Source organism: Pyxicephalus adspersus, chromosome 2 (assembly GCF_032062135.1).
Source record: "Pyxicephalus adspersus chromosome 2, UCB_Pads_2.0, whole genome shotgun sequence".
In the NCBI taxonomy this organism is placed as follows: Eukaryota; Metazoa; Chordata; class Amphibia; order Anura; family Pyxicephalidae; genus Pyxicephalus; species Pyxicephalus adspersus.
The window spans coordinates 73,413,880-73,428,123 of record NC_092859.1 but is presented as its reverse complement, the minus strand read 5'-3'; the positions used below and the strand labels follow the sequence as shown (position 1 = coordinate 73,428,123).

Here is a 14,244-nt window from a genome sequence, read left to right as displayed (position 1 = left end):
AAAAAAAAAGAAAGGATTAACATGACTACTAGGAAACTAGCATTTTCTTACAGAAGCTATGGTGCATTTCTGGATAATACAGGGAAATTGCTGCACAACAAAGCTTCGCTTTCTAGCTTGTTGAATTTAATAAAAAAGCAAATATGTAAAAATCCAGGTGTGCATTCACTCATCACATAATGCAAATGAGACTAACTTACAACAAATATACCTAAAAGCACTTGCACACATTGGTGTGAATGCACCCTAAATCTTTTTCTGTAGCACAGTTATTAGTAAATTGCATTAACCTGTTGCTGCTGTTTTTTGAAAAGATGAGGAGATGGTTTTTTTAGCATCTCCTCTGTAATAATGGCCTGCTGATCCACGTTGACGGGACACAATGCGCTACTTGAGAGATATTCATTGTAGATCCTCTGAGACTCATGCAACAACTACAAAGCAAAAACAGTAGAATATTATATCTGAGCAGCTTTTCACATCATAAAGACATACTGTCACTTAGTCCTAAATGTCTGTGTTAGGTCTCCACACTCCTCAACCCACTGATACTGACCTCTCTAGTGATTACCTCTGCCATCTGTTTCGACCTAGTAATACGCGTGGCTGCAATAGAGACAAAAACGATACAGGAATTCTTGAGAGGTAAGTATCACTGGGTTCATGGAAATCTGTACAGACACTGTACGGGCAGGATGACAATGTCTGTTTAAAGGAAACTGTTTATGACTGAAATAGCAATACCTCCCTTCCTCTGAAACGCACTGCCATTTTTTAATTTTATGGAGTTCAGAAGTTGCCAGGCCAGATCTGTCCCATTTAGAAGACTTGTAGTAATCACCTCTCAACTATCACAACATACTAATTTTCTAGTGATTTAGCAACAGGGGTAACATCAATGGTAAATGCTCCCAGTCTTGCTACCAAAGAAACTTTCACTCACGATAAACAATGTCAGGGATCTGTGCACAATGGACCAGGAAAAAAATATATACAGTAAAGGCTTGAGAAGTAATAAAGTATACCATCCATAAATCAGATTGTGTTCTACCAAACTAAAAGAAGGTCCTTGACTAATATGTTTCTTGCATCTTAAGTAACTACATCCTGTTGAAGTTTTGTGAAATCATGCCACATCCTTTAAGGGTGGAGATGTTTTTCTTACATTGTATGAACACATATACAGTATTTGTCATTCAGCTGTGGAAGCTGTGTATAGTAACAGCTAAGTAACATTTAAGGTGTTATACAAAATATTTTAAATCATACGATCACAACTATTTAGTGTTTAGTATATATATATATATTTATCAAACTTGAATAAAAACAGCACTGTCAAATAACTGCATATTGTATCTTCCATTTAAGAAACCACATGCACACTTATTGTGGTGTGAATTTTAAAAATGACACACGGTCTACAAAGTCGCATGCCGTTTTGTGGGTTCATTCACATAACCTAACCACACAGGTATCTAATACAAGGAAATAACATAAAACAAAAGTTCAAATGAGATGTGTAAACAATACATGAAAGGTCATACAATGTACATGCATTCCATGGCTATAAAGACCTCAGAGAAAAACCATCAATAACAAAAACAAAAAACAATATATGCACAATTTGTTATTACAGTACAAAAAACATTGTATTGTAAGAAGTAATTATCATATATGAAAACCAGTATAAAATTACAAAAAAACAAGTTGGTATTCTCTTTAAGCTATTTTTGGAATGGAGAATCTTTATTTACACATTCCATTAAGTATATTTTCCCTACTCTGGGCTAATTTTATTTTTTTTTGTTGTGTCTCTGGGACATGATGACAGAAGAAATCTAAAGAAGAAATTAGTATACAGACACCAAGATAAATCTGGAAGAAGATATGTCACTAGTGGCTCATTGCATTCCAGTAAAATGGTCGGAAAAAAACTTCAAATTCATGTACTCCAGGCAGGGGTGGATTAACCATTAGGCAAAAAAAGCACGTGCTTAGGGCATCAAGAGAAGGGGGCACCATAGAAATTTTCCATAGACGAATTTAACATGGTCCATAGACCATATGGTGCAATATTGCAAATTGTGCGGCTGAACCAGGATCCCCAAAAGGGGCGCTCACAATAAATGCGGAAAAATAATTGTAGAAGACAATATTGAGTGTGCCTTTCCAAATGTAGGCATTGGCTTTTGTATATTTTTAACATTATTGGTCACAAATTGCTCAGCTGAGCGTTAATTTTCTCAGTTGAAGTATAATAAAAATCTCATCAGAACAACTATGCAACAAGGCAGGATGGATGCCTTATCTCTATTAAGTATAGAAGCAGATGTGTTACATAAGATTAGTTTTGAGGATCTGATCAAGGACTTTGCAATTAAAAAAGTAGGCGAAAACTTTTCAAATATAAATAAAGTGGAAGTATACAAAAATAAACATTATTTTCCATCTTACTGTAAGTTTAGATAAATAAAACTTTATTTTATGGTTTATTATTGTTTATTTTTTGAATTACATACATATGAGGGAACCAAAATCTTGAATGCTTAAGGCCTCCAAGGGTCTTAATACACTCCTGACATCAGGCTGCAGAAACTTTTTATGTTGTTTGAACAGCAGTTGAAGGTCACCTCTAATTTTTTCCTGCATATTATTAGAACAAGGATTCTATCCTTTTCCCATGTTATAAAAAACAAGGTAAAATGATTTTGCTAAACTTCTACTATATGAGCTGCTAAACAAAACAACAAAGCAGTGTTGCCCATAGTTAAAGAGCAGATACAGATAGTAAGCCATACAGCTCCTAAGGAAATCCCAGCTGATGGCTGAAAAAGAGAAAAAATACTATAACTTTCTAACAGGAATTTTGTTGGTCATGGGGCAACAGCCTTGGACGTTGCATTGTAAAAATTAATTATCATATATGAAAACCAGTGTAAAATTACAAAAAAAACATATAGGTTATTATATCCTCCCATTGTCTGCCATGAAATGAATCTTTAAAGCTTGCAGGTAATTATATTCATCTAAGCACAATATTCACCCTTTTTGTTTTATCATAGATACCTGCTCAGTGTCATCTTCAGAAATGTTTTGATACTTTTCACAGTCTTTCCAAAAATGTATGTTCTCAGCACTGTATTCTTTATTCAAAAATTCCTGCAACAATTAAATTAGAGAAACTTTTTATTACTTGTGTTCAGCATATAGGGGTATAGATTGCATAGAGGATTTATTCAGTATGCTAATGCAAATAATAATAACAAATACAGTGATTCATCAAATCAAAAAGATTTTACTATAGGTGTAAGGCCAAAACTATGTTTACTGTTTTTAGTTTAGATACACTAAGCAATAATTTTAGTGTTTTGTAGGGAAAGGAAGTAGGAATGAATTGAGTCCACTGATAGATTTCCACTATTTCTAGTAAAATATAATTAAATATTGGATTTCCCTATTAAGTTGTTGTAGCAATGGTAATTAGAACAATGAAAAAGGGTGAATTTCCCTGAAGGGGAGATTAGGAACATAATATGACAAAACTTTGGCATTGGATACATTTTAACTAAAAAATATCTGGGATTGGCTAGTATGGAGCATTTTACTTTTTAATAGCAAGTCTGCACTTTCTAAAGAGACTTTAATGTCATCTTACTGTATCCATTAAAGCATATACAGAGAAGTCCTTTTAATGAATAGTCCCTATTGTGATAGTAGACTATCAATGAAAGCATGTAACTCACATATCCACACATCAAAATTATTAATTGAGTACAGGAAAGATTTAATAATCTAAGAAGTAGGCACAGTTGGAAAAAAGTTGGAAAAAAAAACAAACAGAAAATAGCCAATGTAATAAATGTATTTTAATTACTACAAGATGAATCACTGTAAAAAATGTTTAGGTGAGATCACAAAATAATGAAAGGCCAGTAGGTCAACTACTTCCAGATCCAATAGCACTTATCTAGGACCAAGTCTTTTATTATAGTATAGTGTATGTGAATAGATGCTGATGGTGTTCATTGTCAGTGAAGCCTTACAAGAATACTATTATTCAACCATAGCACATCAGTTGTATGTGGACCTAAATTGAAACTGAACCTAACTCCTGAAAAAAAGCAGTAAACTTTCAGTTATGGGGGAGTACCTAGGAACTACTGACCATACAGCCTCAAAGCTGTTTATCTGTAGTGTGAAACCTATGGTACTGCTATATCAGTTTGTCCCATGGGATTTGGAGTGCATGTTGGTAATGTCATTACTGTGTCAATCACTGTTTTCTTTGCTGGAAATTCTGACATGAGGAAACTAAGCCACATGAAAGGGAGAGGTACAGAGACGTAGCAGTATTAAAAGAATATTGTAAATACAGGGAGGAAAAAGGAGAGACCAACCATATCATATCTGCAAACATAGATAAGGCTTGGAGTGAGGGGAGCGGCCATGCACAGAGCAAGATAGCAAGGCCCACTAACCACCCCTCTTCTTCGCCAAACTATAAACACATTACCGTGTACTACCTAAACATTCCAGACAGGTCCTCCCACACAGCACCATCAAAGAAAACTCAATATTATTATACATAAGAGAGAAAAGTTAACAGTGAATGCAGTGAAAAAACAAGTAATGTCCCCGGATATACAGTGAAGAAAGGAAAAAGTCCCTTCCATGTCCCTATGAAAAACAGTCTGATGTTGTATCAGTCCATCTTTAGTATCTGTGGCTATGCTATGTCAGCCACAAACTTGTAAGAGAGAAAATGTTACTGGGACAGGCTGGAGAATGTTACTTTAGGTCCCAGTAGTATCCCATCAATTACCCTGTTCTCTGTTTTTAAGGGCCCCTATAGTGGATTCTAGATGGGCTAGTTACTGATAATAGAAATGTCCATCTCATTTCAGTTTCAGAATTCCTAATATGGGGCTGCTGGTAGTCCCATTTATGCCATCCTCTTAACCAGCCACCTTTGCTGATTCCTGCTTACCCTGATACTGGTCCTCTCCATGAGAGGCCTTTGGTCTGGCAATCTGGGCCTCCAAATCAGAATACTTTGTCAAGGCCTGCAGATGGTCAGACCCAGTAGTCAGTAGAATCCAACTACGCCAGTGACAGAGCAGGTGTAGGATGCTCAGAGATACCATCCATGGCCATAGAAAGGTAAAGCTAGTCAGTGCAGAGCAATAGGAGAGACTAAGAAGCTCACAGATGGGCCATACGTGTTGTTTTTTTAGGGTTGATAAACATTTTTAAAAAACTTTTCTACTCCAACCAGACTAACATTGGGTAAAGGGATTAGGACAAAAATTCTGTCTTGTATATGGATAAGAAGAATAATATATACCTACTGTCTAAAATACCCAAGTTAGCTTGTTTTTGCCGTAGCTGCATAAATGAATAAAAGAGACAAAACATTTTATCTGACCAAAAGTTATCATATGTTTCCTTCCTGTAATCTCCTTCATACTATTGTAACTCACTATTAGAGCTAGGCAACAGAAAATGGGCAGATGTTATAAAAAGATGATATGATGATATATCAAAAATGCTGTTTGGTGAAAAAAATGCCCATCCTTGATATAAATGACAATTCACCTTACAATCCTCTATTTCAAACTAAGTATGTAGTTCAAATATATAGAGAATCATTCCGGATTTGTAATTGTCCAGTTAGTCCTGAAATTTACAAAGCCTTTCCAAATAGTACAACCAGGTTTGTGATCTCAGTTTTATTTACTGCAGTTAGGTGATACGGTTTGGTCACACTCCTACCCACAGCTTGTGTGTGAACAATGAAAGGATATCAAAGAACAGTTAGAATCATTTCTTCTATAGGCAAAACTCTGCACACAGCAGAGTCTACTTGGCTTAGAGTACTGGCCAGCCTGACTGCAGCAAAACAAGAGATTACATGAGTCTTATAAAAAAGAAAGATCCAGCTACTTACACCAGTTGCACTAATTTTCTGCACCCAATGTAGTACAATGGACTAAGCAATGTTCTTGAATAAACTACTAGTTGTCATGAACTAGCTGAATGCAAATTTCTACACACCACAGTTTAGGTCTCAGTTTAAGGCTACATAGGAGATGATCCCTATTTAATGTACAGCGCTGCGTAATATGTTGGCGCTATATAAATCCTGTTTAATAATAATAATAATAATAATAATGGATGATTCAGCAGCCATGGAATGGATTTGGTCCATGATTAAAAATATTTGCCAAATATTAGAAAATTACTTTAGGAAATCCATTCCAGATTTGCTGGCTCCCCCAGCATCACACATGATATCATGTCTATCTTCTTCAATTAGAGAGCTTTAGAAAGCTTTAATGCAGAAAGCACAGCTGAGAAAGGGAGGTTCACCCACAACAGACTGTCTGGTCTTTGTTCAGGAATGCCCTTGCATAGATTGTAAGCTCTTCTGAGCAGGGTCCTATCCTCCTGTTTCATTGTTTGTATATGTCAGTCATTTGCAAGACCAGTTTAATGTACAGCGCTGCATAATGTGTTAGCACCATATGAACACTGTCCAATAACAATCATTTGGAAGAACTATGTAGGAAAAAAGTAATATGTAGGAAGTAATATGTAGGAAAAATGTAAAAGGACACCAAAATTCAACTTGTTACATTAACCAATGTAAAATAAAACTGTGTAATGGGTAATTAAAAAATAGAATGAAGCCTATTCACATACGTTGGCATTATGTTAACACAGTAATATGCATTTTATTATTTGGTTGTTTTATTTAAAGAAATACAAAACACTATCCAATGATTTCTCAAGTATCTAAAACCAAATCCAGCAACAGCATAGAATATAGTTACTTTATTATGAAATATTATGAACTATATTAGTTTTGAGTTATAAAACATCATCGAGTATGCTTTCATACCGTAAAATACTCAATCCCAACAGGATCTTGCAGTAACCTCTCAAATGATACTGCCCAACTAGCAACTGATCGGTCAGATGCAAATCCAGCCGTTTGGACACTAGGCAAGCTGTTCAGACTATGGTCACTGCCTCGTCCGTCTAAATCAGCATTGTGCAACTCTGTAAACATAACAAATATTAGAGTTATAACCACCTATATCTTTGTTTCACAAGCCTATAGTTTAAAAGAATCTATTTTCATGACATAGAGCTACTTCTCAGTTTCAAAGGAAATATCTAATGCCATTTATGATACAGTAGAACTGTAACCTTGACAATTAGGCCTCTGTGACCTCTATTACAGCAATATAGAACAATATTATTGGGAGCAGAAACTATGCAAACATTTACAACAGAGGACTAACTTACTCACATGTAAGAATAGCTAGCAAGGTTAAAACATGAAAACCTATTGTTATATTTAATGCTATATAATACCGTTAGACTTAAAGAAAGTAGGACAAAATAAGGGAGAACCAACTAATGGTCACAGTGACAAAGAGTTCAAAGTAAACAGGAGCAAAAAGTAAAAAGCTACAACCCACTGGTCATCACTTAGTTTAAACATTTTAAAGAGGGCCTAGACTCGAGCCTCTGTATCCTTCAAAGTATGCAAGACAGGTCAGTTTTGAATAATGTAGCACCTATATATGGCATTCAAAACTATTATTTTGTCTAGATACCATTGTGAGATTGCTCCAAAAAGGTCTCTACATTTGTGGAGGCTAAAGCTGCGTACACACGTCCAATAATTATTGATGAAAACGAACAACCGATTGGCCAAAAATTGTTCTAAAAAAAGTCATCAACGACGCCAAGTAACAACCGGCGCGGCGGATCTGATTGGCCGACGATCGTTCACTATCTATGGTGCTTACAGTCGTTCAGTGATCGTGCATGTTTCTGCATATCTGATAATTACTGGAAGTGTGTACCTAGCTTAAAACTAATACTGAACATATCTTACTGTTACCAGATGCAGTTGTTTGGTTTTCCCACTGGTATAATTTAATGATAAGTAGAAGGAGCGGTAGGGACACGTGTATGATTATGCTAAACACTTAAGGACTCCTGTAAGGATAGAAGAGCAGAGGATCCCTAGACAATGACACATGTGAAGAAATTCTGCATCAAAAAATATATACTAGCAGTATTTTTTACTTTTCTTGTTTTACCACGTTAAACTTGCTAATTATTCCAAAAGTTTAGGTCTCACTTTAAGTCTACGTTGAATTCAAAGTTAGTTAAGGAGTAAACCAAGTTCTAAACATGCAATTGTTCTGAAAATGCAATTTGCAAAAATACCATACAGAATACGCTCCAAAATATAAAGTTTAAGATGATTGTTTTTGTGCCTATTTCCCTACAAAATGGTTTTTATTTTTCTTGGCTCCAATTTGGGCGCTGATGGAGGAGACTATTGTACTTTGTGTCCTTATGCTGCACTGGCACATTCCAATAGCCCCATAAAGTGTAATTTAGCAGGAGACAGTATAGTTTGCAATAAAGCTGAACTTCGCTAAATAATGAGGGATTAGCTACTCTACTTAGGACTGTGTAGCCAGTACCAGGCCAGTCATGTCATCACTGCGCTAATTTGAATTATTAATCAAGATACCAAGATCAAAAATGGCTTAAAATGTGATTTAAGCCAATAGGATGAGCAAAGATGGTAGCACATCTGGGGGTAAATTATTCTATCAATGAGTTCTATAGGGCCTATAGCAATGACAGTAATCCATATTCTGAAAAACATTTGTAGAACCATAATTACATTCTAAAAGAAGCATGTATATTAGTACTTCCCCAGAGAATCCATTTTTTGTGCCTAATAGCTTGTTTAATATAGATCATAACAAATCAAATGTCCACTCACCTTTGTGTCTCTTCCAACTGTGCAAATGGATAAACTTCCAAAAACACTTCACACAAGTCAAAGATGATGGAAACATGATGCCAGTAAGGAATAAATGTTTCAAAAACCCTGCACTGGCATAAGAGACATTTGGTAGCACAATCTTGGACAGGAACTAGTGCAAACTGACACTAAAGTTACGTGACTTGACCTGTCTTCTGTTGAAGAGAACCTGTTTGCCTTTTGTTTTTATCCCCACTACATTTAGGAATTTTTTACATACAATAGTCCCTGTGTTTGGTGGGTGAAGTTGCTGTGAGATCACCTGTAAGAATTTGGCCTTAGGCTATTAAAGGGACCTTAGGTCATTATAGGTATTCATCTTTTTCCAATAGTGATTATCAGTAAATAGCCAACTCCAGGCAACACTTTGTTTTCAACACAGCACAGAAAGGTAAAATTCATGGCTGTACTTGGTAAAAAAAAGTTCTACCCTAACCTCCTGTCCAATGAAAAAATGTCAAAGTGGCAGAATATCAAAGAAAGTCTCTTTAAAAGTCACAAAGCAGGAAACAAAATACATGTTTAGGGGGATAGGTGGGGTATCTGCTAGGTTTCTATAGCTGCTTGTATGTCTTCTAGTCTTGGTGGTACCAGTTCCCTTTTTATTTTATCCTGCTATTCCCCCAAAATCTTCCTAGTGTGTAAGCAGTCAACTTAAAAAAAATTGAATTCTATCCCTCCCTTAGGTTCTCTTCACTGCCAAAGATATTTACTTTCATTCCCCCAATGCTCTGTACTATCACCAAGATCAAATACATACCTTGGTATGTCTGGGTATTAGGAAACATGTGATTCACTTCCCTTTCACTCGTGTGAGAGTGCTGGTGTTTGGCAATTAGTGACAATTAGAGCCTACTTATGGCTTTATTTCCTTTTTCCCTTTTGCTTAATGTTGTTGCAAAGGACCAAAAGAAAGGTATGTGCTGGTGGAAGGAATAAAGTGAGCTTGGTATTTGTCTTTTATGACAAATCATAGATTTACAATAAATCATTTTAGTATTATTATTACTCAATTCACTATTTATTTTATTTGGTATATGGGTAATATTTGTAAGTACTGGATGTATTTTTCTCTACATATTACTGTTACAAAACTCCTTATTTCTAGTAATCAGCACTTTGATTTTCTTCTAGTTTAGCTGCAATAGTTATACACTGCATCTTAGGAAACAAATACTTAAATTTACAAATAAAAGTAAATATTTAATGTACAGCGCTGCGTAATATGTTGGCGCTATATAAATTCTGTTTAATAATAATAATAATAATAATAATAATAAATGACAAAAGACCAGCCAATAGTGTTAAGAAAAAAATAGCATTTTTTCTCAAGTTACTTGCCACTTTGCTCATTATGTATTTGACCTTTCCACAATGAATATCAATAAATTTTAAATGTTTCTATCGTTTATCCTGATACAGTAGTAATCATTGTCAGATGACATTAAAATGATCTATTCCGCTTGGCATGACTCCTTTAAAAACTGATAAGGCAGAAAGGTAATTTAGTTCTTCATGTCATATGACAAACAAAGGAAATTCATGCTTAAAAAAGAACTGGGGCCCCTTCAGTCACTTGGAAAGTAAACATGCCTGCTAGTAGGTAGTGGCCTGTTTTGCAAGCTGTTTGCATGTTGTTGATAAAGTGTATTTAAATCTACACATTGCAATTTACTAATCCTTAGATTTGGTGGCACCAATTTGTGCTTTTTAGTTTCACCAAACAGATCTCCTGTAATGTTTGGCTATGCTCACTATTTATTGTATCTATGGAGAAAGCCATGGTTTTTACCAGTGGCAGACATAGCCAACAGTGGACCCCTGTGCAGAACTTATCCTGTGGGATAGAAAGACATTGCCGTTTTTTGCTTTATTAAAATATTCTTAGCTTGAAAAATGAAAACCAGTGTAGCCACAACATTTTTTGGGGGTTTAGATATCCTTCTTTCATGATGAAGATTATTGGGGTCTCATTTCACAGACTATTACATTGAATATTTTATGATAACCACAGCTGTTTTTATAATACTCAATGAATTCAACATTTAGTGGTGGGTAACTTACCTCCATCAGATACAGCCAATACCTAAAAGAGGAACATAAGAAAGAATGCAAAAATGATTATGATTCTTTCTCTGCAATACATAAAGTACATAAATACACATTTAAAATGGGAAGTTGACTTTCATATATCATAACATTTTTTCCTATGCATGCCAGTTCATCTAGATTTAATAAGACTCTGTCATGGTCCAGGCATATATATATTTATGTATGTTGTGTGTGTGTATATATAATTTTTAATGTATATATAATGTATATATCATAGATTGATGTTACCATATTACAGTATTTTTTAAATCCTAAAACAATACATAGAACAAATATCTAATTTTGTGTGTTCAATGAATTGACAGTAATTACATAGAAAATGGTATGGGGCAAGCATACCATCGAAGGCTGTAGTCAAGGAAAGTCTAATACCTTTCCTTAACTACAGCAAAGGCCTGAGGCATTATGAAGTGTTCACCTCACCAAAAAAAGTACCTACAGAAAAAAGGCCGTATGGTACCTGAGCTACATAAAATCTTGTTTTCTATTCTCCATGCCTATTTTCCCCTCAGGCTTGCATTTGGATTACCTAAAAGTGTCAGGCAGGGGCATAGAAAAGCAGAGTAAGTGAAAAAAAAACGCAATTGTTAGTGCCTCTTCTTTCCCTGAATACATTATGCCAAAGTCACACAAAATCCATATGGCAGTGTTAATGTTAAACTTAAAATGTAACACTGGACCACCTTTCATCTCATAAAGTTGTCCTGATTTCTAGGAGGCTTTATTCAGAGGCCCATTTGACTTTCATGTCACCAGTATAGGCTGGGTTGTTATTGTCTACTTTTTTTCTAAAATTAAATTAGGGTTAATGATGGATTCAAAAAAAAGGTAAACTACACCCCCAATGCTCACTGTTACTGAGTTTCCCCTCATCTGTCAGAGCATGCAGAAAAGCCCAGTGCTTCCAGGCATGGTGAAGCATGAGACCTCCTACCTTTAGTCCTGGATGCAGGCGTCAAGTCTGATTAAATAATCAACAACCCTATCATGTTTAGTAGGGCAGTAGGTCACTAACTCTGTGACATTGACTAACATTGACTGAATTTACACAGCGTTTACATCCAAGGCTCGCACAGACAAGACCCTTTTTAACTGGTTAAATAAAAAAATCCTGGTGGTTAGGGAACATGCATAAAATGAACACAACGCTGTCCCATAGTATTACAAAATGTGAATTCAAATATATCCTATTTGCACATTTTTGCACAAATTTTGCCTATATTTCTAAAACAAGTTTTCTAAATGAAATGTTTTGGGGTTGGCATTACAGAGTGTTACAGCCGCTTTATTTTCTCTGCAATGTAGTCCTACAGACATCAGTTTACAAAAAAAAAGACATACAAATGTCAATATTTAAATCCACATAAACTGAATATATTCCCAGCACTGGAATGATTTGGGACAGCTGTGCTCAGCACAAACATAAACACATACTGTGCATACCACTACTTCAATCAACAAACAGTTATGTTTAGGCATTTCAACAAAATGCCAACCAGCTGAATCATTATGTTGCAACAACGAGACCTGATAATAACAGTACAGCATGGCTTCAGAGAACCCAACAATGGCAATGTTTTGTGCAGCGTTCTGAAAAAAAGGGGGGCACTGTATGTATACTTTAATCTCTGAACCTAAAACCTAAAGATCCAAACCGTAACCCCTAAATGCATCATATAAGAAGTTATCTGGGTTGCAGTGGGGAGGGAGTGACTAGGCTATTATCAACAACTACAGCAGTGACTAAGTGGCTTTATAGCCATCCCCATGACCATTGGCTAACAAACTCCCAATATCCATGATAGTTTGTACCCCCAGTACCCCCAGACCGATAGTTTGTTTATATGATAGCAAAGCTGCCGCCATAAAGATGATGTCCTTGGCAGCACAACTAATAAAGATTATGAAAACTAAAATCATATACAATCTTTATCATATTAACACAATTTACATAACCTGTTCAAAATACTGTCTAAGAGGGATTCCACTCACTGGCCCAGATTTATGAAAGCTCTCCAAGGCTGGAGAGAATACACTTTCAGAAGTGAACTGGGTGATCCAGAAAACATGAAATGGATTTTTAAAAATCATTTGCTATTTGCTAGCAAATGTTTTGAATCTTTGACCAGATCCATTCCAGGTTTGCTGGATCACCCAGCTTCACTGATGAAAGTGTATTCTCTCCAGCCTTGGAGAGCTTTCATAAATCAGGGTCATTGTGGACAGATTTCTACAAATGAGCGCTGTACACACAGCACTGTTCTGTTTAGTGGAGGAAGGGAGGACAAGCAAGTAGCACCCTGCTGTGCTTCCCTCTAAAGCAGCGCATGGCGGTCGTTGCTGAACAGTTGATCTCTGCTCTGTTTTTCGTCTGATCTGCTGATCATGTGAACTGATTATTTTCACCAGAGGGAGCATTATTGTCAAGTGGGAATCATCTGGCGTGTGTCCATTGCTTAAATATTGCCTCTGTTTCCTCAAGAAAATAAAACAGTACAAAAAATGGCTACTAATTTCATTACCTGTTTGGCATAGACAGTTGTGTATTTTTATGGTATATTGAATCTATAGAACACGTCAGTCCTTTTAGCCACAGTATTATGTTTACGTTTTTAAAGCTTGATTCATAGGGCCTGATTTATTAAAGCTCTCCAATACTAGAGAGGATACACTTTCACCAGTGAAGCTGAGTTAATCAGCAAACCTGGAATTGATCTGGTCCAGGATTCAAAACATTTGCTAGAAAATAGCAAATGACTTTACATTTACAAGAAATCCATTCCAGGTTTGCTGGATCTCCCAGCTTCACTAATGAAAGTTTATTCTCTCCAGCCTTTAATAAATCAGGCCCATGGAATGAACTTGCATCATAGTAAAATAAAAAAAGTCACAACATAAAAAATATTTTAACCTCCCGACCGTTAAGCCCAACCTTCGTACGGGCTAAAAAAAGTTGCTATTTTCGTTAAGCCCGAGATTTTTCGTACATTAAAATCCCCACTTACCTGGTCCTGCTGTGCTCATCCAGCGTCGTGTTCCAGCGTCGTCCTCCGTCGATCATCGTCCGTCGATCTCCCTCTCCAGCGTCGGGTGCCTTCTCCTATACCAGCGGGACCGGTAAAAAGCCGGCTGGCATCTTGTGTTCCGCCGGCTGGCCGGCGGAACACAAGATTCCTGCCGGCCGGCGGATCACAAGGTGGCGGCCGGCTTCTTACCTGGTCCCGCTGATTGTCCCACGTCCTTCTTCGTCCAGCGCCGGGTGCCTTCTGAAA

At 36.3% G+C, this 14,244-nt stretch overlaps 1 protein-coding gene across 1 annotated transcript in view; it reads right to left on the bottom strand.

Annotated features, from left to right (window-relative positions):
- The window catches only part of RGS14 (regulator of G protein signaling 14), a gene marked incomplete in the record, with an annotated part of 59,219 nt that overhangs the window by 23,380 nt on the left and 21,595 nt on the right, over positions 1-14,244 (bottom strand). The window contains 4 exon segments of the mRNA XM_072400996.1: positions 291-434; positions 3,067-3,159; positions 6,902-7,062; positions 10,925-10,946. Of these exon segments, the coding sequence (XP_072257097.1) occupies positions 291-434; positions 3,067-3,159; positions 6,902-7,062; positions 10,925-10,946 (420 nt within the window).